At 46.3% G+C, this 25,515-nt stretch overlaps 1 protein-coding gene across 4 annotated transcripts in view; it reads right to left on the bottom strand.

The window, feature by feature from the left end:
• Positions 1-1,226: 1,226 nt before the first annotated feature.
• Positions 1,227-25,515, bottom strand: part of RALY (RALY heterogeneous nuclear ribonucleoprotein) — a 58,024-nt gene continuing 33,735 nt past the window's right edge. Inside the window, exons 2-9 of one of the 4 annotated variants that reach the window (XM_051979142.1) lie at positions 13,160-13,424; positions 12,178-12,250; positions 9,723-9,884; positions 8,709-8,866; positions 7,464-7,577; positions 6,853-6,992; positions 4,184-4,231; positions 1,227-2,632 (exon numbers count right to left, since the gene is read on the bottom strand). In XM_051979142.1, the coding sequence (XP_051835102.1) occupies positions 4,187-4,231; positions 6,853-6,992; positions 7,464-7,577; positions 8,709-8,866; positions 9,723-9,884; positions 12,178-12,250; positions 13,160-13,415 (948 nt within the window). In that variant the 5' untranslated portion in view covers positions 13,416-13,424 and the 3' untranslated portion in view covers positions 1,227-2,632; positions 4,184-4,186. The other 3 variants (XM_051979144.1, XM_051979143.1, XM_051979145.1) reach the window with 3 other exon arrangements.

The following is a 25,515-nucleotide window of genomic DNA, read 5'->3' as shown; positions in this document are numbered from 1 at the left end:
GGAAGGAGGGGAAAAATTGGAACAAAAGATTTGGCAATTGTCAATGGTGAAAAATTACCCATGCATATAACTTGTAAATAAAAAGCTATTAAAATTTAAAAAAATAAAAAAAAATTATCCACATATATATTTTCAAAATAAAAAAGCTATAATTTCTTTAAAAAGTTTTTAAGAGACAATGAATCACTCCCAACTCCACTCTGCTCTCCCCAGGCACCTAGAGAACACATCATAAATCTAGAGCTGGAGGCACTTGAGTTCTGGGGTCATCTGGTCCAGCCCCTTCATTTTTAAAGCTAAGGCAACTGAGGCCCAGAATGGCAAAGTCTCTTGCCTGAGGTCACAAGGAGGGGCAAGTAGAATTCACAACCTGATGATCTGGTGCCAGACCCATAACTCTCCACTACAACCTAGTGCCAGGTTCTGAATTGGAATCACCTTGTTATTGACTGGACTTTGGGGGGAGGGGAGAGAGACATCAGCATCCTGGTGAGCCAGTGACTCCAGCCTGAGAACCTACCTGAGTATCTGGAGACCCGCCAAGGACCACCCGCAGAGTTTGACGAATGAGTGACCTCTGGTCCAGGGCGGACTGGCTCCTAGACGGGGTAAGCCTGTGGTCCAGGAACCTCCTCAGATGTCAACTCTCCCCTGACCCTATGGATTTCACAAGGAGCATTGGTGGAGGCACCCTGTTATTTCAGCTCAGTGTTTTTCACAGAATCCTAGTTCTGGAAGGAACTTCAAGATCAATTAGTCCATCCCCCTTCTCATTCAGCTGGGAAAACTCCAGCCAGAAAAGGGAAGGATCAACATGGTCCCAGATTGCGTGCTTCTCTCTGGGCTAATTTCCTTATTGGTAAAGTAAAAATTTCTAAGGGCTTCTAAGCACTGACCACCTCTGGCTCCAGGGAGTGACCTCCAAGTCCAAAGCTCTTTCCCCCTTACCACACTCTATTTTCTGCCCCACCCCCTCTGCTGGCTTCCGTAAAGCTGATGGTATCGACGCGTGCAAGTGAAAAAAAGCATGTTGGGCCCAGTGAACCGGCCCTCGGCCCCCCACTACTCCCGGATATGCTGCCGGCCCGGAACCGAGCGCAGGCAATGAACACGGCCAGGACCTCACTCAGGGTATGTGTCCTCAAGCCTCACTGGAGAACACGGGTAAAATGACCCAGCAGAGGAAACAGCTGACCAGGGATGGAGGAAAGGAGTCAAGCAGAGGGTTAACAAAAGATAAGCGTTTTAATAAAGAGGAATCATAGAGTGCCAAAGTTGGAAGAATAAAGTCAAATCCCCTGCCCGATGCATCGAATAAGCTCTTACAGCACACATCCCTGACAAGTCCAGCTGATGCTTGCAGACCTCGTGACGGAGAACTCCCTCCCTACCAAGGCAGCCCGTTTCATACTGTGCCACTAACCGTTCCACAGGCTGTTTCTCCGACGGAGCCACAGACTGCTTCCTAGGATGCTGTCAGTCCTAGTTTGGCCTCTAAGGCCAAGCAGAACAAATCCAGCTCCCTCTGGTACCTGAAGACACCTGCCATGTTCCTCGGAGGTTTTCAGCCCGAACCTCCCCAGCTCTTTCTGAGGCCCTGGATGGGGCAGTTTATAGCCTCTCTCCGTCTTTATGATCCACTGTCAGTGTTCTTTTAAAATGTGGTCCTAGTCCTGGGCACAGTGAGCAGGGTGTGACTAACCAGGGCAGGAACAACACGGACATGACCCCTCTCTAGTTGCTGTGTCGCTATCATACATGTCTGGGGACTAAAGTCACGATAACACTTTGGGCTGCCCTGTCACCCTTATGCCCTAGTGATCCCCTCTGACACCTGGGTTTTTCCACATCTTCCCCCAGTCCTGTACTTGGGATCATAGGAATAGATCTGGAAAGGGACCTGAGAGACCTCGGGCAACTGGTCTTTTGAAACCAATATTAGGGCTTTAAATTTATCCCTATTCAATTTCATTTTATTATACAGGTCCACAATTCCAGCCTGCTGAGATCTCTCAGGGAACTAAATTCTGTTGTCCAGCATGTCAATGGCTCTCTCCTAGCTTTGAATAATTTGATTGGTAAGCAGCTCTCTGCTTTAATGCCAATGATAGGAAAGATAGCTCTGAAGACAAATGCATCGTCCAATCTGCCTGAGCATCCAGGATCCAAACTCTTTATTATCAGGGTCATCGTGAAGTCCCCTCCTTATGGATTGCCCTCCCCAAACCCCTAGAAAATCCCAAAGCCCTGCAGTGTCCTGGTCCAGGATACAATACAACTTCTGTGCTCTTCCCGGGCCAGTCCCAGGCAGGAAGGCAGGCAGTTAGTTGGGGAGTTCGGGGGGTGGGAGGATAGGGAGAGATTTCCTGCTATCTGCTGCAGCAGGAAGGTGCCCAGGTGAGTTGCTGAGGGTACCAGGTCCATCTGGAGAAGGGGCTGGCTGGATTTGGCACTGATGGGTGACAGGTGGGTAGAAGCCGTCGGACCCACAGTTCTCCTCCGCTGCCCAGCTGGGGATGATGGCACCTGGGGGGTTGGGGAGTGATGGGTGGTGCCTGGCTCAGGGGGGCCAGAGTCAGGGTTTGCCCTCATACCGTCCTCCTCGGGTCAGCCTGCAGTCCCTCCTATCCCGCTGTGAGAATGGGAGATAAGGAAGAAACACTGGTTTGAAGCACAACAGAGCAGTGTGTTTGGAGGATACGAATGAGTCCGATCCTGCCCAGGGTTTGTCACTGATTGTAGAGAGAAAAACGTGATTGAAACTGGGAGCACCAGGAGGTTGCATCTCACTGAGGAGCCATGCAGTAAAGGGAAAAGCCTTGGGCCTGGGGACTCCCAGAAAACTGGGTCCAAGCTCTGGTGCATGTCACTTTCCCACTCGGAGCCTCAGTCACCGTCTTTGCAAAGTGGGGATAATTGTTCATAGACTACCTATATCTCACAAACAGCTAGTAAACCCTCAAATGTTAGCAATCAGCACTGTGGGATTTGAAAGTAGAAAGCTGGAATCAAATCCTCTCTCTGATACTCACTAGTTACACAATCAGGGCAGCCACTTAATGTCTGGATTTAATCTGTAACTTGGGGGTGATGACAAAGTACCTAAAGAGGATCAAGTGAGACAAGGGGTAAGGAGCTCTGAAACACTTAAAAACTGTACAGCACATGTCAGCTATTATTTCTAATCAGATGGTGGCTGGAGCTTATTTTCTCTTTCTCTCCATAGTTTTGCTACAATGAAGGGAAAGCGAGATGCCAGAATCAGCTGAGATAGGACCTAAGTGTCCCCCAAGCAGAGTCAGGAAGAACCAAGTTCAAATCAGCCTCAGACACTTAATTGGCTCTTTGGACCTCCAAGCAAGTCATTTAACTTGTTAGGCTTGGTTTCAATTTCTTCATCAGAAAAAAAAGGGATAATAATAATAGCATCATACAGAGGTATCGTCAGATCAAATGAGAGAATCTATGTCAAGCATTTTATAAATGATAGCGATTATTTATTAATAATAATAATGGTGGCCTAGTGGCACAGCTGAGTACTGGGGAGGGAGCACTGACAATAAGGCATGAGGCAGTGGACGGAGCTGAACTTAGACACGGGAAGAGCTGGGGTCAAATTCTGCTGGAGACATGTATAACTTATCCTCTCTGAGGTTCACTTTCCTCATGTGAGAAATGCTCTCAATCTATGATCCCTTCCTGTCCAGTAGGCCAGAGATAGAGGGGGGAAACTCTCCATCAGCTTTAAGATGAGACTTAATGGGCTTCTCCTGATGCAATTTAGTGCTTCTTTAGTTGGATGCAAGATGCTGAGGACATTTCATCCTTGGGGAGAATCCTGGGTTGCCTAGGGAAGGATAGGTAGTGGATGGGGAGGGTTAATGTCTCGGGAGTATTCTTGGGCTTAAGAGGTCCTAGACATCATTTCAGGCCTGTAGAACAAGGCCAGGTTAGGGAGTAGGGGGGAGGCCAGGCCCCAACCCACCTTAATAGTCATTTTAGGAAGCCCATGATTGGGGAGAAGTTGAATGGAGAGGGAAGAGCTCTCATTACTTTGCCCTGGTCAGTGTTAGGAAAACTGATCTCAAACTAGAGGTCCTTTGACGGGGAAAAAACTCCACGAACCCTAAGTCCAGTTGACCCACCCCTCCTCCCGATCCTCAGCCCCTCCAAAGCCTCATACCATTTACTGTAGAGTCAATTCATCCAGCTCTGTGTATCGGCTGTTGTCCTGAGAAAGAGAGGAGAGAGGACAATGGAGGGAAGGAGACAAAAAGTTAACACATATGAAGGGCTGTGTTCAGTTCTGGGTTCATATTTTTGTGAGAGGCACTGATAAGATGGAATTTCCAGAAGAAAGTAACCAGGATAAACAGTGGAGACCAGGCCATATGATTCACTGAGATATCCTAGATCTTTTAGTCTGAAAAATGAAGACCTTAGTAGAGATCTCTGTCTTCAACAATCTGAAGAGTTATCCCAAAGAGGGGTTAATTTGTACTTCAAAAGGCAAAAACAGGCCTATGGTGTACTGCTGGGGATGGTGGGAGGGAAGAGAGATAAAAGGGATGTGGATTTTGGCTCAACATATAAAACACTAAGAGCTTTCCCACAAAGGGATGGACTACCTTCTCAATATTATCAAAAATCAAAAAGACACAAATTAAAACAACTCTTCTGTTGTTTTATCAGACTTCACATGCATCAAACTAGAAAAATTAACAAAAAGCAAAGAAAACTAATGCTGGGAGGGTTATACACTCCTCCCCTTATTCACTGCTGGTAGAAATGCAGACAAGGCAGAATCTGCTCTGTAGTAGTACAGAAGTTGTAAAATTAATCCCACTACTGGGAGTATATCCTATGAGTTTTACCAAAAATAAAAGGGCTATATCTGTTTAAAGATTTTTATAGTCATATTATATTATATGAAATTGTAAAAAAATGGAAGTGGCTAAGAATGAGGGAAAAATTAAATAAGAAGTGTCCCATTGATATAATGGAATACCATAATGCAGTTGACACACATGGTAAGAATCCAGGGAACTCTGGAAAGATCTTTACACTATAATACAAAATTAGAAAAACCAACAGTACCAGAATAAGGGTGCACATAGGAATTTTATAGCCATAAAAGAGAAAAAGTGGATGAGGACAAATGGACAAAGAATCCTGATGAGGCAGTGACTGAAAAATGATGGTACTTTAGGTGCTGAAATTAATTTAAATGTCAATAGTCATTAAACCAAGTCTAGTTAGTTGTATTAATGTTAAGCTTTTAATAAACAGAAAGAAAGAAAAAAAGAAAAGGAAAAGGAAAGATACTAAGCCCTCTATCATCACTACAAGTGTTCAAGGAAAGGTTAGAGAACACAGAGATTTCTGAAGCCCTTCTAGCTTTGAGAGGTTATATGGGGTGCACACTATATAACCTTCTAGCAAAGGAACTGCCCAAGGGCAATGGTGTTCTGCTATCCACATTGGCTATGGATGGTCAGGCAAGAGAAGAGAGGTTTAAATGAAAACAGGAAAAATCAGATGGACATAAGATGCAATGCCCTCATGGCTAGCAGAGTGCCTTGGACATGGTAGGTTCTCAATAAACATTTCATAAAAATCTCAGAACTCGAAGTAGTCTTGAAGATCTCATCTAATCCAGTCATCTTCTTTACACACTGATTGGGCAGGAGGGGGAAATGTTCATCCCATTTCTGCTACACTCACAAAGGCAGCTCATGCTATCGATGGACATTGTACGGGGCAGCTTCAAACTTTGAGGAGAAACGGGAAAACTATGGGAATGAGGGAAAGAGAGTTCTGGAGCTGCCTTGTGTAACACTTTCCTCTATGAAGCTCAGTTTCTTTCTCTGGAAACAAAGGGTTTGGTTGAGCAGTCTCTAAAACTTCCAATCCGGATCGTTCAGAGTTTTAAGTTTGAAGGGGAGGTGAGGGACATGGAGAGAATGGGGAAAATGCTCAAGGTCACATGACATACCATCTTGAAAATATTTCTCTTAGTAGGAACTGTTATTTTCAGCATGGCCAGAATTTATTATTAAAGCTATTTATAAGGTTTTTGTTTGTTTGGTTTTTTTGAGTTCTTGTAGCTCAGCTTTTTTGAATTAAGTCTATCCTGTTCAATGTTCCATGATTTCTAAAAGGAAATGACATTGGAAACTAGGCCCTGGAATTAATTTAAACATAAATCTATACTAAGCAAGTTTCATTGGTTGTATTGATGTACAATGTTAAACTTTTAATAAAGCACAGACAAGAAGAAAAAGGAAAGGAGATGACACCATAAGGGCACCTGAGCTCCTCCAAAACATCAGTTTCCATGCAGGCGGGTTCCATGCCCATTTGTATATCTGGGTACATGTGGTTGGACAGTGTCTTTTGGGTGATCTGTATGTATCTCTGCCTGACTGGTGGACTCTATGGCTCTCAAGCCCCGAAGCTGCCAGTATATTCCCCTCCCACAAAGAAAAATTCACTTTTTAATTTTGTATGTAATTATCTACATTCCTAGATACGCTAGATAAAACAGTTATGCAAAAAGCCGGGATTGGGTTTTTTTGGTTTTTGAGCCGGAAAAGAGACAAGGGCCAAAGGCACAGGCCAGGTCCAGGAGCTGGGAGATAGGGGCAGGGGCAGGCAGAAGGAAGCAGGAACCAGTGAAGGAATAGGGAGAAGTCTCTGAAGTGAACCCCTTCTTGCCCCTGTTGAATCAAACAAAACACCCAAGCCACCTGTCCAGAGGTGTCTTGATAAGGGAGCCTATGCCTTTTAGGCACCTGGGGGGAGTGGAGGTTAGACCCTTGGGGGCCCAGTCTTTGTCTCCCCAACCCTCACCAGGTCTTCGAAGTCGTCCTGGGCCAGCACCTCATCACCTTCGTCCCCAGGCAACAACTCTTCCAAGGGTGTCTCTGCCTCAGAAGCCGTGTCTTCCTGAGGGGTCTCGCTTTTCTTGCCGTCATTCTTCTTCTTGCCATCTTGGGGAGTGGAGGGAGAGGGAGGGAGAGCAAAGGCTCAGGGCAGGGTGGCACCCTCCGGGCATCGTGAGCAGGAGCCTGGCCCCCAAAGGAGCCCTCGGCACCTGCTCAGACCCCTTAGAAGGTCCCCTCCCCGCCAGCGCCAAGCCTGACGCCCCACACACACAGGCACTTTAAAAATGTGGCAGCCTGAACTGAAACCAGCCCTACAGTTTCAGAACTAACCTGGTCTGGGAGCTGCCTTGAGGCTTGAAGCCCCTCACCCTGCGTGCCTAGAAACATTAGCTCAGACTTAGGAACTCAAAGGGAATTGGCTTGTCCACGGTCACAGGGAGAGTGAGTGGCAGAGGTGGAACCTGAACCAGGTGCTCTGGCTTCACAGGCAGGCGTTCCTTCTGCTGTGCCTGGCTGGCCCCCTGATCCTCCCCCCTCCCTCGGCCCCTCCACTCTCCCCAAGGAGCGGGCTCTGACCTGTGCTGGGACTCTGCTCCTCCGAGATCTGGTCCAGCCGCCCCAACAGGGCCTCAATGTTGTACTTGATCTGGGTAAGCTCTGTCTTGATGGTCTGCAGCTCGGTACATTTCACTGCAAGGACAGGGAGGATCAATAAGTACCAGGTGAGGCTGTCAGAACCGTAACCAGCCATTTCTGATCTTAGGGCAAGGGGGGTCAGGGGCTCCCCTAGAGTACAGCCTTTAGAGGAAGAAACCCAGCCTAGGGGACTCTCTCAGCTGTGCAAGGGGGCAGTCCTGGGAGCACACTACTGTGGGGGGCGAGGTCTGGCAGAGGAGAAAAGGGTGCCGAGCTCTGAACTTCCCATCCTAGGACACTCCCTGGTTATGGGTCAGAAGTTGGGGGAAAATTGAGCTCTGTCTGGGGCCAGATCCTGGAATGAGACCAGCCAAGGCTAATCCCACCCCGGTTGCCAGGGCCAGGACTTGCCTTTCCCCTGAGCCCCAGGCCAGACCTTACACTGTCTCCTCTGTTTAAGAGACATGGGTTCCAGGAGCTGCCTTTGGAGCTTTTGGATGTGAGAGAGTGGAACCCGCCTGCCTTAAGGATTCCCGCCTCAGTCCCCTTGGGCTTTTCCTATTTACCTCACCTAACTAAATCTTCCTGGGTAAGTAAGAACCTGAGCTACATGCCCTGTCATTAAAGCATTTAAGTTATTGCTTATATTTAACTCAATCTCTAAGTCCTATAATCAGCATCAGCACAATCATAAGTTCACGTTTCCATGATGCCTCTAAGTTTAAAAAGCGCCTTTTCCACAAGAACCGGGTGAAGCCGGGAATGCAGGGAGCCACACTCCCATTCTGCAGAAGGGAAACCGAGGCCTTTCTAAATGAAGGGGTTCCTCCAGGCAGAAAGCTCCGTGGGAGCAACGGCCTCAAACCAAACGAGGGCTTCCTGCCTCCCCTCCAGGCCGCCAGGGCGGAGCCACCCTGGGGCCGAGTTTTGGCTGGAGAACCCTCACTCTCTTTGGTCCCTTTCAGATCTTGTTTCAGGACAGGTGCCCGGGCTCAGACACAGGGGGAAGTGCCTAGGTCTGTGAGTCACAAAGGTCCCCAGAGCACTCCAGGGCACAGCTTCGGGGTGGGTGGTGTGGAGGGCTGGCAGGGGACTCAGAGATCCCAGGACTGCAAAGACTTGGAGAGAACTTTCAGGCTCTAAGGGCTGCTCCCCCCCGCCCCATCCCAAGCCCAGACCACTCACACTTTAACTTAGTCGAACTGTTGGAGGAGGAGGAGCGGGCGAAAAGTCTGACGGGCAGAGTTGCTTTGATGCGACGAACAAGAGGGATGGTGACCCGTGGCCGCTTCACAGGAACCACCCTCGGGACTGGGGAGAGCCGGCCCCGGGGCTCGAAAAGCCTGCATTTCAAAACAGGACAGAGACTTGCAGACTGGGTGTCCCAGGCAGCGTGGCCCCAGGAGCCAATGGCCAAACCAGAGATAGAGGAGGCAGAGAGGACTGGAGGGATGGGGAGTGGACAGAATGTGGATAAGTGAGAGAGGGTGGACGGAAGGAGAGGAACCGTGTGTATCTCTAGGGATGGAAATGGCACGAGGGATGGACAGAGAGCCTGGGGAGCTGGGGAAGGACTATGGCCACCAAGGGCTGCTCCTGCTTCTCAAAAGCTCCGCAGGAGGCTGGATGGCCTGCAGGGTGGCTAAGGCCAAACCTCATCCTGAACTCCTTTCTCTCTCTGATTATTCCCAAGCAATAGTTTCTTCCACACCTCCTCCCTCTCCAGCCCCTCCCCACCAATTCCCCCCAACCCCTGAATCAGGCCCAAGAAATCAACCTCTGGACAATTTGCAGCCCCTCAAAAACAGACTGAAGAATGGCCAATAAAATGAAAGGCAGATTTTATGACAAAGCAGGGCTCTCAGGTGAAGAAAAAAAAGGGATATTTGGTGGGGTAGAGGGGAGTATCGTTGAACCAGCTGTGTGACAAAGCTCTTGAAGCTTTGGTTTTTTCATACAATAAATGGGGAGAGCAAGGCCTGTTCCATCTATTTCACAGGGTCTGTAAGGACCCAGCAAAAAGATCATTTTGAAAGGTAAAAGGGTCACCTGAGGGCACCCAGAGAAGGGAGGAAGTTATGGGCCTTACCAACCTGTTCTCTCTTTACCCACCCTGACCCACCTGCCCACCCTCCATTCCCCCACTCCCTCCGGTCTACAGATAGAGAAACTGAGGCACAGAGAGGGCAAGCAACTTGCCTCAGGCCACACAGTGGCTCCGTGGTGGATCTGGGGACTAAGAACCCAGGGTTCACATGCCTTCCCTCGGACAGTGGTCCTGACTGCACTCCTGAGCTGGGAGCCGGAAACCCCTTCTCCCGGGCAGCCAAGAGTAGGCTGAGGCTGAGGCTGGGGCTGGGGCTGGGGCAGGGGAAGGAAGGGGAGGAAAGAGAAACAGGGGAGAGGACAGAACTTCAGGCCAAGCATGAAGATCTCTGGTCAGTAACCCCAGTGTCTGGGGGCAGAGCCTGCTGGGCTGCATGTGGGGGCGGGGCTGGAGAGAGGAGGATGGGAAAGGTCTTCAGAGGGCTTCTGAGCAGCCCTGCACTCTCCCAGCCCCAGGTCAAAGTGCCTTCCAGTCACAACATCCCGACTGTCAATTTAATCCAACAAACATCCATCAGGTGCCTCTTGTGTGCAGAGCCTGGCGCTGGGTTCACAGCTGGGGCCTGAAGCTGGCCGTGGGCTCCCCTCCCGCTTTCCCTGTTCTCCTAGCCGAGAGCAGCCCACCGTTCCTCAGCTCCCCTCACCCAGGGCTTCCCTGCGGGAATCACAGCCGGGGTCGCAGCCCTGGCGAGGCGCAGGGGAGGCTCCCTCCCGCCTGACACCGGCGGCCGAGTGAGCGCTCCCTGGGAGCAACCCAATCCGAGGCAGGAAGGACAGGGATCTCACCCCCAGCCCAGAGGAGGAAGGCTAAGGAAGGAACAAGTCCTGGGGAGCCATGAATATTCCCAAGGTCATATGGGGAGCAGGTGTCCTAGGGCCCGAGTCCAAACGCTGCTCCGCTGAGCCTCAGTCCCCTGCAGTACCAGCTAGTGACATCCGAGTGAAGAGGAAGAGTCCCGTTCCTGTCCGTCCCGTGCCTGTCCTGTTCCTGTCCCGTGCCCGTCCGTCCCGTGCCCGTCCCGTCCCTGTCCGTCCCGTGCCCGTCCCGTCCCTGTCCGTCCCGTGCCCGTCTGTCCCGTGCCCGTCCCGTGCCCGTCCCGTGCTTGTCCGTCCCGTTCCTGTCTCCTAGCTAGGGGGCTGTGGCTTAGGAACAGCAGCCGGGCCCCAACCTCTTTCCAACGGGTCTTCAAAGCTTATTTGGGGAGTTAAGTCCCTTCATCCAACAAACGCCATGGAGAAACTGAGGCTCTGTCTTCTTCAGGGTTTGCCTCTAATGGCAGGACCCTCCCTCACCACCAGAGCAGCCACTTCTTTCTTATTAGTTCAACTCACACCCTGTGATGAACCGTGGCTTTCTCCCAGTCCTGATGGGCCTCATGGGGGGGAGGGGGATCTTATGCCGGCCTGGCTGGGACGCCACCTGTGGTGAGGTGGGTGGAACGAGGAACCTGGCCTCCACTCACTTGTGACATTTCTAGCTGGCCCCTTGTCCGAACCTTATAACACTGATGCTGCCGACCATGGATCTTTGACAGACCATCTAACCTCTGTGAGACTCAGTTTCTTCATCTGTAAAATGGGGGTAACGCTGTTTGTTTATCCCTGACGTCCAAGGTAAATAAGGCTGTGATGCTTCCTAAACATAGTATAATGGTTAAAGCTATTTGGTTGTTTTCTATAATGGGGTTAAATCGGATTAGTAAGAAGATGCCTGCGGCAACTATAGCGCTAGAGTAGTGCTGAGACAGGAGTGGGGCCTTCCATGGGTGAAATCACCTATGCCAAACCTCAAAAGTACAACACAAAGGGGCAGTCTGGCCTCCCCCGTGCTGGACAGCCCTCAGGACAGGACGAGGAGCACCCTGGCAGTGCCCTTGTGCCCCCCACGCGGTGGCCCTCTTCCACCCCCGCACGGGCCCTGACCAGGAGGGAGGGTAGGACCGTCACTGTCTTCCCTCTGGGAACTTCACCTCTCGCTTCAGGTCATGCTGGAACTGGCCCTTTCTCACCGCACAGCCCCCTCCTCCTCCTCCCTGAGACCTTCTGGGGCGGCAGAATCCAACAAGGGGTCTCAGGGAGGAGAGAGGGAGGCAAGTGCCTTAGGCGGGTACTGAATGAGCGCTGTGGGCAGAGGAGGAGCCCTTCAGTGTGAGGTGAAAGCCCCAGGATACAGTCCAGCAACTGTGTGCAGCAAGCAGCTTGAGAAAGTTACCGGGAACAATGAGGTGAGGGGTTTTCCTAGTCACCAGAGCTAAGTGATGTTAGCAGCAGGCCCAGGACCCAGTTCTCTAAGGCCAAATCTCCTTCCTCTCGGGCCACACTGCCTCCCGACAGATGCTTGTTGAATTGAATTGAAGAAGGCACCGACCCCTGCAAGAGGCCAAACAGGACCAGGGGCCCAAGCCCCCCAACCCCCCCCCCCCCCCGCCTCTCAGACCTTCAGCCCCAGACGTGTTCCCCAGTCCTTGACTCGGGCCACGGCACAGCGGGCAGAGTCCCTGTGCCCTCAGGGCCCGGCCCTCTAAGGCGGAAGGGCAAATAGACATACCCATAGGAGGCAGAAGCTGCTCTCTTGAGTCCTTTTGGTCTATTGGGTTTAGGTTCTCCAGCCATGTTGATGTCTATACAAAGAAGAGGTCAAGGCAGGTGACGGACTGATAGCGCCCGCACACACTACGGGGTTCATGGTTAGGGACGACCCAGTGGAGACTGGTTCCCCGGCCTCCCCCTTCATACACACAAACCTCAACCACGCAGCACGCGGGCTCCCTCACTGAAACACACACACTTCCCCGCATGCAGGAACTGTTCCCCACGCCTTCCACATAGAACACAAAGCTCCTGACCCTCAGGCTCCCGCGCCAGACTCATCGCCACAAGAAGGGGCTCCCGTATTTAAGGCCCTCACGGACCAGCACAGAGCCAGAGCGCCTTTCTAACGCTAGGTGGCACTGCAGAGCTGGCCAGGTACCTGCTCTCCCCCTCCCCAGCCTGGCGGAGAAAGGCCCCTGCACCCGTTCCTCCCCCTGTGCTTCCCCCTGGGGAGGTACCCCTCACAGCACCAGGTCCCCGGCTTCCCGGGCCGTACCTGGCACTAACGTTCATTCTGGGCGCTGGGCGTGCACACTCCCATGCCAAAAAGACATTCTGGGCGAGGGCGTCCCACAGGCTGCCCAGGGCAGGGCCGGGAGAGGCCCGATCACCAGGTGTGAGGCTGGCAGGATCTCTGTCTGCTCTGACATACTCATCCTCCGATTCTCAGGGACCCCCTCCCCCCCGGAGGGCGCACAGAAGTAGCCACTAACTGTTCCTTCCAAGAACATTTCACATTTTAAATTGGGCAATTAAAGGTTGAGTCTCTTAAGGACTTTAGGCACTGTGGGAACTGGAGGGAAAGGCCTCTCAGAGTCCTCAAAATGGCACCTACCACAAGCAGTTTTTGCCTATTTCACCTACGGTAAGACCGGCTTTGCGTTTGAGTAAGGGCTGCCAGCACCCTGACACTGTGGGGGCAGGAGTCTGGTCCTTACCCAGAGTCTGCCCTGCCAGCACCCGCCCGTTCTCGCCCAGCACGGCGGCACGGGCATGGCGCTCGCTAGCATACTGGACGAAGGCGTAGCCCTTGTGCACGGAGCAGCCGGCTACACGGCCATACTTGGAGAAGATCGTCTCGACGTCTGCTTTCTTCACCATGGCCGTGTTTAAGTTCCCAATGAAGACCCGAGAGTTGAGGGACTTGGGGTCATTCTTGTTGGTGATGTTGCTCGTGTGCACTTTCAGAGACATGGCGATGACCTAGAAAGACAGAAAACTCAGTGAGGTCACTGGCCCACGGGCTAGTCTAAGTTTACACACTTCTCTGGCAGAGTAAGGAAGGGGGGCCACAAAGCGTCTGCTACCTAATGAATTTCTTTAATCCCAACTTTCCTGAAAACACCTCTGTGAGGAAAGTAAACCTTCCTGAAACCCCAAGATGATGGTGACTCCCCAAGTTACCTTGCTGCCCCCTCCTCCGGCCCCCAAAAGTTATCTCATATATTCTGTACATATTTACACACATACACGCCTCTTGCAAATGAAAGAAAGCTCCTGAAACATTCATTCCTTCCCCTGATTCTCGTGCTGATACACACATACTGACAGCTGGATCCCCATTTCACAGGGAGGTGAACTGACTTCCCTGAAATTACACCTTAAGAAGCGTAGCTAGAGTTGGAATCCAGGTCTGCTGTTTCTTTCCCTTGTGCCATGCTGCCTTTCACTTGGAGGCTAAGGTGGGGGCCCACCCTTAGCCCAGAACTGCCATCACCACAATGCCCTCTGCTTCTCCCAAAAGGGAGATGGGTATGTGTGCCAAGGAACACCTCTATGAGCTTGGTCTTCTCTGGTCCTAGGCCAACATCTCCTTACACCAAACTCAACTCTGGGAGAACTCCCTGGTGCTCATAGAACAGAAGTATCAGATCCCTGGAGGCTTGCAACCTTTAAACTTCAACTGGTTCTTAGCAGTCAGATGAGCCAGGAAAAAAAAAAAAAAAAAACTTTCAGACAAGCTACAGGGTCTCAGACTAATGGGGGGTGTTCAGATTTTTGGGCCTTGTATAACCTAGAGGGAAGCTCAAAAGCCTGGGTGGATTTCTGTCCTCTAGAATTCAAATCCAGCCTCAGGTTACTAGCTGTGTGACTTTGGGAAAGTCACTTCACCCTGTCTGCCTCAATTTCATCATCTGTAAAATGAGCAAGAAGGAGCTAGGTTAAAGCAGGGAATGGAACCCAAATAAAACTTGGAGCACAATCAGAAAAACGGAGACAAGCACACAGACAAATAGATTCAGAGACATATTAGAGGGCAGAGATGAAACAGAACTGTCAAAACAGAATTAGATGAACAGCTAGAGACACAGACAAAAATAGGCTCATAGGATTATAGATTTAGAGATATAAGGGACCTTAGAGGTATCTATCATCTATCCCCTTCTTTTACCGGAAAAAAAACCTGAGACACAGAGATGCACAGGTTATAAGGGTCAACATCAAGAATGGAAAAAAAAGTCCTTTTACTCCAAATTTGGAGTTCTTTCCCTCCACCCCATATTGAGAATTGCATCCGTTGAGTTTATCAGGGATTTACATACATTATCTCATCTGATCCTCTCAAGCTCCCTGTGAGGTAAATGCTATTTTGGGGGAGGTGATCTCATCAATGTTGGGAACTCCAGGCATGGAAACTCCACAGATCAACACCACCTCTGCCACTCAGGGACCTTGGAGAGCTGCCCCGGGGCACAGAGAGGTTAACAGACCGGACTGTATGAGGAAGCACAGATGTGTCAGAGGCAAACTTTGAATCCAGGCCTTCCTGACTGCAAGGCTGGCCCCTCTCCACCACCCTGCACTGCGGCTCTACTGCATCTCTACTGCTTTTATTCTTTCCATAACATAAATGAGCAAAATGGAGCCCAGAAAGGCTGTGAGGGGCATATGAGCACACAGCCAGGGTCCGGGACCAACTTCAAGGCCAGACTCCCAGAGGCCCACCCAGCCGGCATTCTACCCTGCCTCCTGGTAGTAGAGCCAGTACTTGGCTGAACTAAGTTGATCGACACTCCCATAGGACAAATATAATTTATAGTTCAGAGGACACAGCCCATTTTTGCTACAACCTGCCCCCCCCAAATAAACCCATTTCCTCAGTCGAAATTTTAGCCATTTTGATGGTAACAAGCACTAGCCTGAGAAAAATGAATGGGATTTACTAAGTCAGAGAAGTAGCAGAGAGTAACGTGAAACCCTGGGTACACAGGATCCCAGTGATGCTCTCAGGGGAGGGCAGAGATGGCACACTCATTTGGACAGAACCACTGCAGATCCGGATTAAACTATAACTCAGAAATATTTAAGACAAAATAGTACAACATATATTATGTTAATCTATGATTTTCCAAGTCAATATGGGGCCTGCAGGGATCACTTTGTATGATTTACTTTATATCGGCTCTTCTGTCCTTCTCCCACCCCAATCCAATGAGTTATAAAACAAAGCTCCTAAAAGGGCCAATTTTTTCTATCCAGAGACATCCTGTCTCACATTCTTTAATTTTCTCTCTCCTAGATTCCTATACCTTTTTGAAAAAAAAGTTATTACTATTTCTATTTTCATCTTTTATTCCTCCATCCCCACTTTATAACAAGAACAAAAAGAAGAGAAAATGCTATTCAGTAAAAACCTTATCAAGTCTGGTGTTCTATGAAGTATTCTACACCCATAGTTCCCCCCTCCCAAGAAGATAGGGAGCCTTAGTTTCATAACTCTTCTTTGGGTTGAAGCTTGCTCACTAGAGTTACACAAGCACTTAGTTTCAATTGCTCCCCTCCCCCAATTCTTGTTCTTTCCATTTACACTATTGTAGTTTTTGTATACTGTTTTCTTAGTTCTGCTTACTCTACTTTTTATTAGTTGGTCCATGCCTTTCTCACACTTCTTTGTATTTTTCATATTCTTTCTTTCTTTCTTTCTTTTTTTTTTTAAACATCTCAACACCATTTGATCACTACAATTTATTTAGCTACTCCCCAATAGGTAGCCACTTATTTTGTTTTCACAAAAAATGCTGCTGTGAGTATTCTGGTGTCTAAGGAAAAGGGTCTTTCTTTTTTAATCTTTCACCAGCCTGGGGTGGACTCCTAGCAATGGGATTGGTAGGTAAAAGGGAATGGATACTTTAGTTACTCTCTTAATTTAATTCCAAATTTTCATAATTGTCGAACCAATTTATAGTTTCACCAACAATATAGCAATCTACACACATTCCCCAAACCCCGCCAACACTATTTCTATATTTGCCAATCAATTGGTTGTGTGCAAAGTGGGAGTTCAGCATTGTTTTGAGTCTTTTCTTATTGTTAGCTATCTGGGAGTCATCTTTTACAAGGTTGCTAATGGTATATAATTCTTAGGAGTACTCTTTATATCCTTTGATATTCCACTGAGGAATGGCTTTTGAGTATATTAGTCCCTAAAGGTATATCTTAGATATCAGACCCTTATGATTTTCCCAATTATTTTCCTTCTAATCCTAGTTGTATTGCTTTACTTTGTATCTATTTTACCTTTTGCAATTACTTCTATTCCTTGTCGTCAGATACTTTAAAAATCTTCTATAGCTCTCTAATATCTGCAGAACCAATTCTAAATCCTTCACACTTCCCAGTGTAACCCTCAAATTCATCTCACAGGATCTCCACAACTTGGACTGTATTCTTTCAAAGATAGCAACTTCCCCCTAGAATAGCCTTTATCTGCAACTCCTAGGGAAGCTAGGTGGTACTATGGATATAGTGCAGGCCCTGGAGTCAGAAGAACTTGAGTTCTAATGCAGCCTCAGATACTTCCTAGCTGTGTGATAATCCTGGACAAGTCACTTAACTTTGTTTGCCTCAGTTTCCTCATCTGTAAAATGAGTTGGAGAAGGAAATAGAGAACTACTACAGATTTTTGCCAAGAAAATCCTCAATGGGGTCAAGAAGAATCAGACACGGCTAAAATGACCCAACCTACCTGAAGCCATAATGGAGTGGGACACCTTAATGTATTAGAATAGGAAAGGCCTTTTAAGGCTAATAACATCTAACACATCTATCTATAGCTTTTCCTACAATAGCCTTCCCTGGATAACTGACCTCCCTGCTTCTAGTCTCTCCCCCATCTCTGATCCATTTTTCACTGCTGCCAAAATAAACTTCTTAAGATATGGCTCTCTGTTCACAAGCCTCCTTTCCTCAAGAGCCTTCAAGTAGCTTTATATCGCCTCTAAGTAATATCCCAACCCACTCAGTCTGCTGTTTATGGCTTGCCATAATTTGGCCTCCACTTACCTTTGTGGCTTATTTCACATGACTTTCCCTCATGTACTCTTAAGGGCAAACTGGACAAGAGCTATTTCCAGAACACAAATCTATTCCCAGTCTCCAAGTATCTGTTATCTTCCCCCTTGCCTGGAGGGCTCTCCCCTCCTCCCCTTCCTCCTCCTCTCCTGCCTTCCTTTCAGGGTAAGCTCAGCTATCACTTCCTCCTCAAACTGCATTCTGTTCGCTTCTCCTGTGAGTGCTGTACTGGCTTTATCTCCCTCCTAGGATACAAGCTCTTCCAGGATAGGGCCGGTTTTATTTTGGTCTTTGCATCTCCAGCCCCTTGCACAGTACCCTAAACCCTTAAAGTTTACTGAATCAAGCCATCACCCCCATTTCAAAGATGAAGGAATGAAATCAACAGAGGAAAACGATTTGACCAGGGTCATATGGCTAATAAGCATCCGAACTGGGATTTTTTTTGGACACATCTTCTTTCCTTAAACACATCCAGTCACTTTAATCTGCATCAATACTTTGACCATGTACCACTGTGGCTGAGCTTTCTATCAGTAGTCTTAGTATATCCACTTAGAAGTTGCCATAGCTGAAAAAATTTAAATCCAGTCATCAGTAGACAGCCCTCTGTTGAGAGTCTGTCTACACTTAGCCAAGCTGGTAGGTAGACGAAGTACATGAGACACGGGCACACTCCATCGCCACACCACTGCCTTATTTTTAGAGAGGGAAGAACTGAAGTCGATAGAGAGAACATGACTTGTCTGAAGTCACACAGCTTAATGCAGCAGTAGCAGACGCAGCATTCATTCCCAGGGCTTCTAACTCTCCGTTTGAGACTTTTTCCACTCTGGTTTTCTGGCCGGGCTCAGACCTCAAGGCCAGAATTTCAAGGTCAGCAGAGTGTGACCAGCCCAGGTCATAAAACCTAAACGGGTGATGTCGGAAAAGAAACAGTTTTCTGCGGTGGGAAATATTTTAGAAGGAAAATGAAGCAATTAGGTAGTTCAGTCACTGGAGGCATCTTGGTAGAAAGGTGCCTGGTTACCAAAACTGTGGTTAATGGAGCATCTATTAATCTCATTCAAATCCTCTGGTAGTGCAGGACTCCGCCATCTTGTTAGTGATACCCAAATGATCATTACCAGCCAATTTTCCCAAAATGCTTTTTAATTCTCCACCATATTTATTCAGTGAGGTGCTAACCCCAGGGCTCTACTTCTAGGCTCTCCTGTCCCCTTTCTACCTTTCCTTCTACCCATTACCTGCCCTACCTCTCTAAGCCAATCTGATTAATAAGCATTTATTAAGGACCTACTGTGTATCTGGCACCATGCTAGATACTGGGAATACAAAGACAGAAATGAAATAGTCCCTGCTCTCCAAAAGCTTACTTCTATAATCAGGGAATGAGGGATGGGGGGCTGGGAGAAGGATGCAACATAAACAGGTAATATACTAGCATATTTGGAGAGAAATTATCTATAAGTAAGGGGATGAGAAAAGGTTTTTCTTCAAAGCTGAGCACTGAAGGAAGCTAAGAATTCTAAGAGTTCAAGTGAGGAGGGAGGGCATTTCAGACAGGGGAAGCTCTGAGGGTCTGTATACAAGAGCTCTGCTAAGGACTGTCCCAGCTCTATCCCCATTGCAAATACTATCCTCTGAAATCCCTACTCTTGAGGTTGCTGCTCCCCAGGAGCTAATGCCAGGGATCCCAGGCATGATTAGTCACAAAGCACCCCTTCTTGATCACAGCCATTCTTCCCTGCAAATGATGTTTAAAAGTCATTAAAAGATTTGTCAGTTGTGACTTATGAGCCTCGTTCCCACTAGGAAGCTGGGCATTGACAAATGCCCCACTAGGCCCCTCATCTGTCATGTGGCCGGGAGGTGCCCAGTTCCAATTACAGAGGGTGAAAATAACAACAACAACAAAAATCCACCCAGCTTTAACCTAACTCATTTACCAATACTCAGGCACCTCCTCCCAGGATGTCTCCAGTCCAGATGACTATGCAGTAGCAAGCTGGAGTCCTTGCTGTATCTCTTCCTTAATCATTCCAGTCTCTAGGACTTCAGGAACTTCCACCTGCCAGGATCCTGAATGTCTGATTTTCAGCTGATCATTGAGGATAGGAGGAATAGGGTTAACTTCCTCTCTTCCCCCCTTTTTAGGTAAACCCCACCTTTCAGAGCCCAACCTAAAAGCTATTTCTTCCTGACTGCCTTCCCTGGTCCACCAGCAGGTAATGAGCTCTTCCCTGAGGTTCCCAAAGGCATTTTTGGTCCCTTTGCATTGCAATTTAGAAGCAATGTGATTGGCTTTGTAATCAGAAAGACCCGAGTTCAAGGTCTGCTTCTAACAAGTACTGACTCTGGGCCAGGGACCTCACCTCTCAGTACCCTTGGCACTGCAGCAACTCTAAGACGCTAAATTGAAGAAATGATGCCAATTTGTAGTGGCAGAGGGAATGTTAAAGGATTCCTATAACGAGGAAATCATAGGAATGTTAAAAAAAACAAAAAAAACAAAACCAATGCAATTTATCAGATAACATGTATCATATGTCTTCCTTCCGGACTGACTGTGAGCACCGTGAGGCAGGGACTCTTGACTTCTCTAAATTTTGTATCTCTCCCAACACAAGGCCTTCTATACATCACAGAGTTGAAGACTGAATCTATGATTTTATTAATAATGACAAATGTGAAGAAACTCCTTCTTCCTCTTAATGTAGGTGACCACCTTATCTGACTCTAGGCAAAAGTAATGGTGTCAAAAAGAAACTTTTTAACAAAATAAAAACACAAAGAAAAAAAAGAGATAATATAACATTTCAAAATATATGTCAATTTGTGATCCTCATGGATCCTTATATATGGATTAGTGGTTCCTGTTTTTAATTGAAACTGACATTCCTGACCCAGAGCACCAAGAAGTTAAGTCCTTTGCACAGTTACACAATTAGAATCTGTTAGAGAGAGTTGTTAACCTAAATCCAAGTCTTTGTAGCTCATAAGGCAGCTCTCTAGCTACTACTGTAACCCCAACATAACTTCAGTAGACTCTTCACTCATTTTGCATTTTATTATATACACTATTTTCTTCCCTTCTCTTTCTTTTTCTTTTCAAATATTTCCCTCCCTCTTTCCCTTCCTTTTATTTCCCTTTATCCCCACACCTCCCTTCCATTTCTCTCCTCCATTTCCTATTTGTTCTCTCTCTCTTTTATCTCACTTTCAATATCATTACCTTTCTTCTTTTCCACATATTCTCCTTTTTTTCCTCTTCGCCTTTAATTTTCTCTCTCCCCCTCCCAAGCTCATTAATATTCTAAAAATTAGTCATGCTATGCAGCAAGGTTACAAGATGGGAGATGGTAACTAGGTCATCAGTTCTCTCCTCCAGCCAAAGCCCACCAGATATGCCTTTTACTAAGCAGAATGGGGGAAAAAGGAGCCCATTTTTTGGATGAGGAAGCTTTTCACCACACAGCAAATATGGTGAGAGGCTTTGAGGTAGGGGAAGCCTCAAAAGCCAAATTTGAAACTCAAGAGCTCCGGGTTTTCTAAGTCAGGTCTAAATATATTCTCAGATATCAAATGTTCCCCCCACCACCATGAAGAGACTTGGGTTTGACCCCCAAACCTTGGGATCCTGGCTGAGATCACTTGGGCACCTCTGGGATCTCACTTAGCTCACTCTCAGTGATGGATAAGGAACTCCAAAAGGGTTCCAGCCAGTGAGATCTTGAGAAAATAGAAGTTTAATCTGGTGCTGAGGTTGAGAGTTATTCCCTGGAGTGCTGGAGCATTTGATTAAAATCTTTTTTATGGGGAATCAATATTTTCCTCATTACAACATTCCTTCTTCTCCCTAAAAACACTAGGAATGTCCTGAAGGGGCTGCCCTCTTCACCAGGCCACTATCCATCAGATTCTACCCTGGCTGCCATGTTTGATTTTAATTCATAAATATGGCTAGGAAAAATCTCACCCCAGGAACTAACTCAGATGGCTTTGTCACATCCTGTCTCATGGATGACACACAACAAAGGTCACTGGGGCCCTATCCATATGCTATGATCACAGCCCTAAAACATGTGAAGATGTGCCCATTTTCTTATTCTGAGTCCTTCCCTACAGTGGCTTTCATCAATATTCAAAGCCTGAGAGAAGTGGAAGGACCTTAAAGACCATCTTATTCTTTCATATTACAGATGAAGGAGACTAAGGTTAAAGTGACCTAAGAGCACAGAGGGAGAAGGCAGTATGAAAACAGCAAAGTGAGCACTAACTCTGGAGTCAAGAGGACCTGAGTTCAAATCCTACCTATGTAGGCTTGGATAAATCACTTAACCTAAGTTTAACTCAAACAGGCTAAACTCCCTTCCAGCTTAAAAGCTATGATTCTCTCTGAATAGTAAATTCATTTTAGTGGTGTTCAACTTTTGGTGAATAGCCCACACATACTATATCTCTCAGTTTGTAAAGGTAGAACTAGTTCCTCTGCAACCCTCCAGCTGATTTTCATTCAGGAGAATTCCCAAAGTGCCTTCTGTGATCTCAAAGCCATAAATTTGGAAATTCAGTGTCAGAGCTAAAAGGGCCTTCAGAGACCACTGGATCTAGCCCATCACTGTGCAGAATCAGAGAGGCAAAGTACTTCAAGGTCACACAGAGTTAGTGGCACACTGGGGATTCTAATACTGATTTAACTAAGAAGTTAAGTGCTTTGAGCTGGGATCATTCTAGAAAAGGAGTCTGTGAAACGAATACCCACAATTCCCAGATCTCATCCCACTATCCATTAGGACTAGCCTTGGTAGAGGTCATCAATTTTTTTTTAAAGGAGCAAAATATCAAAATTTGGGGGTAAAATCAGGCTCAGTTCCCATGTATTACTCTTCACTAGGGGGTAGAAGTGAAGACTTCTAGTGTACTGGCTTAACTTCCCTTAGTGGTTCCCCATTTGAGGATCTTTTCATTTTCATTCTTGTCTCTCAATACTTCCCTTCCCTGTCTTTTGTTCACACTATCATTCTGGAGATTATCAGCTGAAATTCTATTCATCTTTCTTTTCTCAGGAGTAAGACACCCCTTAGAATGACTATGGAGTGTAGAAAACAGTGCTACAGGGACCTCCTGTTCAAAAAATATCTTCTATGGGGGTTTGGGTTCGATTCAACCATGTATGTTGACTTAGAGTGAGAGTTTGATGCTGTAGAAAGAAAACTGGACTTGGAATTAGAAAGACCCAATTTAGTCACTGCTAATTGACCTTAGAATCCACACAGTCCAATCTCTTCATTTTTAGGAATGAGGAAAACAAAATCTTGAGAAAAGAGGTAACCTGTCCAAAAACATACAGAAGTTAGGGATAGAAAAAAACTGTATTTTACCTTAGGATTTTTTTATTCCAATTTTAGAATTTATCTATCCCACGTGCTTAAAAAAATTATCTTAAAAAAACTATATGAAAAAAGATAGAAAGGATTAAGACTCATATTACTAAAGATCAGTAAGAAAGATGCCTAAAGTACTTAAGATGATGTCATGAAAGAATCCTGAACTGAGTAATCAAAAAAACAGATTTCTAGTTAAGGTTCTGCTTGCACTAAAAACTGTGAACTCAAGACTTTGAATCTCAATTTCTTCATCTGTACAATGGGAACATTCTTTGCTCTACTATCTTGTAGGGCTTTTGCAAGGAGATGATGAATATGAAATGCTCTGTAAACCAAAAAATACTATATACGCATATGAAGATCATGCCCAAAAGGGAAAGGACTACATTTTCTGAGGTACATGAATGGATAGTGGAAAAGAAGAGCGTACAAGTGTTTATTAAAAAAGAGCAAGATCTCCATTGACCTGAGTTCTCCTGGCTCTTTTATATTCTGAAGACCTTTCTACTCTCTCCCAACCAGGCTGCTATGTCTCCCTTTGACTGGAGACAGAAGTTTCTCAAAAGTAGAATAGCTACAAGATGTGAGGATGTCTAGGAAAGTGAGAGCTACAACAGCAAGAATTTAGATATGCAACCAACAGTGGATCGATCCCAAGGCAAGCAGGGCAAGTACAGGAGACATACTTGCTGCTGAAAGCAAAAAAAGTGGCAAAAATGAATCAAATTGGGATGAAGACATGCCAAGTTTCCAAATCCCATCTTTCCTTATTTCTAGCTGCAGAGAATTTGTCCAAGCCTTCTACATTGGAAGCATAATTATTGAAGGATACAAGCCTCAAATTATTCTAGACAAGAAAGAGATGCAGAATTGAAACTCTACTTATAAAGTTTACTATTCATTTTTGTCCTAAATAGATGTTCTATATTCTAAATCTATTGATAACTTCCAGACTGCTAGATGTCCCGGAAATGGCTAATTTAGCCCTGAGTTAGTTTCAGAAGTTGCTGGTTCTAAATGGGGACAAATGAACCATAGATGATTTATGGAAGAGAATTCCCCGTGTGAGTCTAGAGCTGTGGGGAACATGAGCTGTGATCAGGAAGAGATAATGACAACAAAGTGCTTTGTAAACCAAAAAGAGGTGTATGTGTGTGGGCTCCTGTCTTAGGTAAATCTGAGAAAGGGAAGGGTATTAAAGACCAAGCCATACTGCAGCAGGAGTCCTCTGACGACCTCTAGTGAGAGGGGAGCCTATTACTTTCCAGAGTAATATACTGCACTTACAGACAGTTCTGTTAGGAAGTATTTCTTTACTAGCAAAGCTTAAATCTACCTCCCTGTAACCTCCATCCATTGCTACTAGTTCGACACTCCGGGATCTGAGCAGAACACTTTACCCTCTAAATATTTCTTCTTTTAAAAGGGGGAAGCAGCAAAATATAGTAAAAAAGCCACTTTGAGGGCAGGAGACCTATTTAAACATGTTTCTTCGTTTGTAAAATAAGAGTGATAATGGAAGCTGTGTCTGTTTCCTAGGGTTATTGTAAGAACTCTTTAAAATAATGAAAATGAAAGGGCTATACAAGTGTGAGTTATTAAGACAACACTCCAAACAGTAAAAAAAAACAAAAAAACCCGAAAACCAAAAACCCAAATACATTCCCCAAAGGATAAGTGGTCAAAGGAGATGAACAAACAGTTCTCACAAGAACTGCCAACTATTAACAACCATATGAAAGACTGTTCCAAATGACTAATAAGAGAACTGGAAATAACTCTAAGGTTCCAGCCCACACTCAGCAAATTGTCAAAGATGACAAAAATGGGAACAGTTAATATTGTAGGGGCTACAGCAAGACAGGCACACTAATGGAGCTATGGGCTGGTCCACCCCGCTTCCCCCAGCCCCTCCCAAAAAAGGAATTATTCAAAATAATTGAGTAAAATGCCCATTTTACCCCAGAGGTCCTACTACTAAAAAGATCAAAGTGAGAAATAAAGGTTTTATGTAGAAAGTTTATTTCCTTAGCTACTACTGTTTTTCTCATTCCAATTCACTATGTATTATATATTTTGTTTTACATGTGTACATCTTGCAACCCCAATAAAATGTCAGTTCCTAGAGGACAGAAACTTTCTCTACACATATACCAAAACAATCCCAGAAGTATTTTTTGTAGTAGCAAAGAACAGGAAACAAAATAGGTGCCCATTGGAAAATGGTCAATTATGGTGCACAAATGAGGAGAAAATGCCATGAATTATTCCATGAAAAATGACCATGACCTAAGGGGAAGAGATATATGAACTAAAGCAAAGTGAAGAAAGCAAATCAAGGAAAATATATATAATGACTACAATAATGCAAATGGGGAAAAAATGGAAGAACATTTTGTAATTTACAATGACCAATCTTGGTCCCCTCAAAAAAAAAAAAAATACGGAGAATATACCTCCTTCCCTTCTTTATACAGGAAAAGTAGGTAGAAGAATTAAGGAGCCAAGATGCTATGGCTATAGAACCTTGTATATATTGTTATATTTGACTGATATATTGATTAATTTTATTGAATTGCTTCCTAATATGCCTCCTTTTTCCTTTACTATTA

Source organism: Antechinus flavipes, chromosome 2, assembly GCF_016432865.1.
Source record: "Antechinus flavipes isolate AdamAnt ecotype Samford, QLD, Australia chromosome 2, AdamAnt_v2, whole genome shotgun sequence".
NCBI classification, from domain to species: Eukaryota; Metazoa; Chordata; class Mammalia; order Dasyuromorphia; family Dasyuridae; genus Antechinus; species Antechinus flavipes.
The sequence above is the reverse complement of the archived record's forward strand: the minus strand, read 5'-3'. Positions and strand labels throughout refer to the sequence as shown.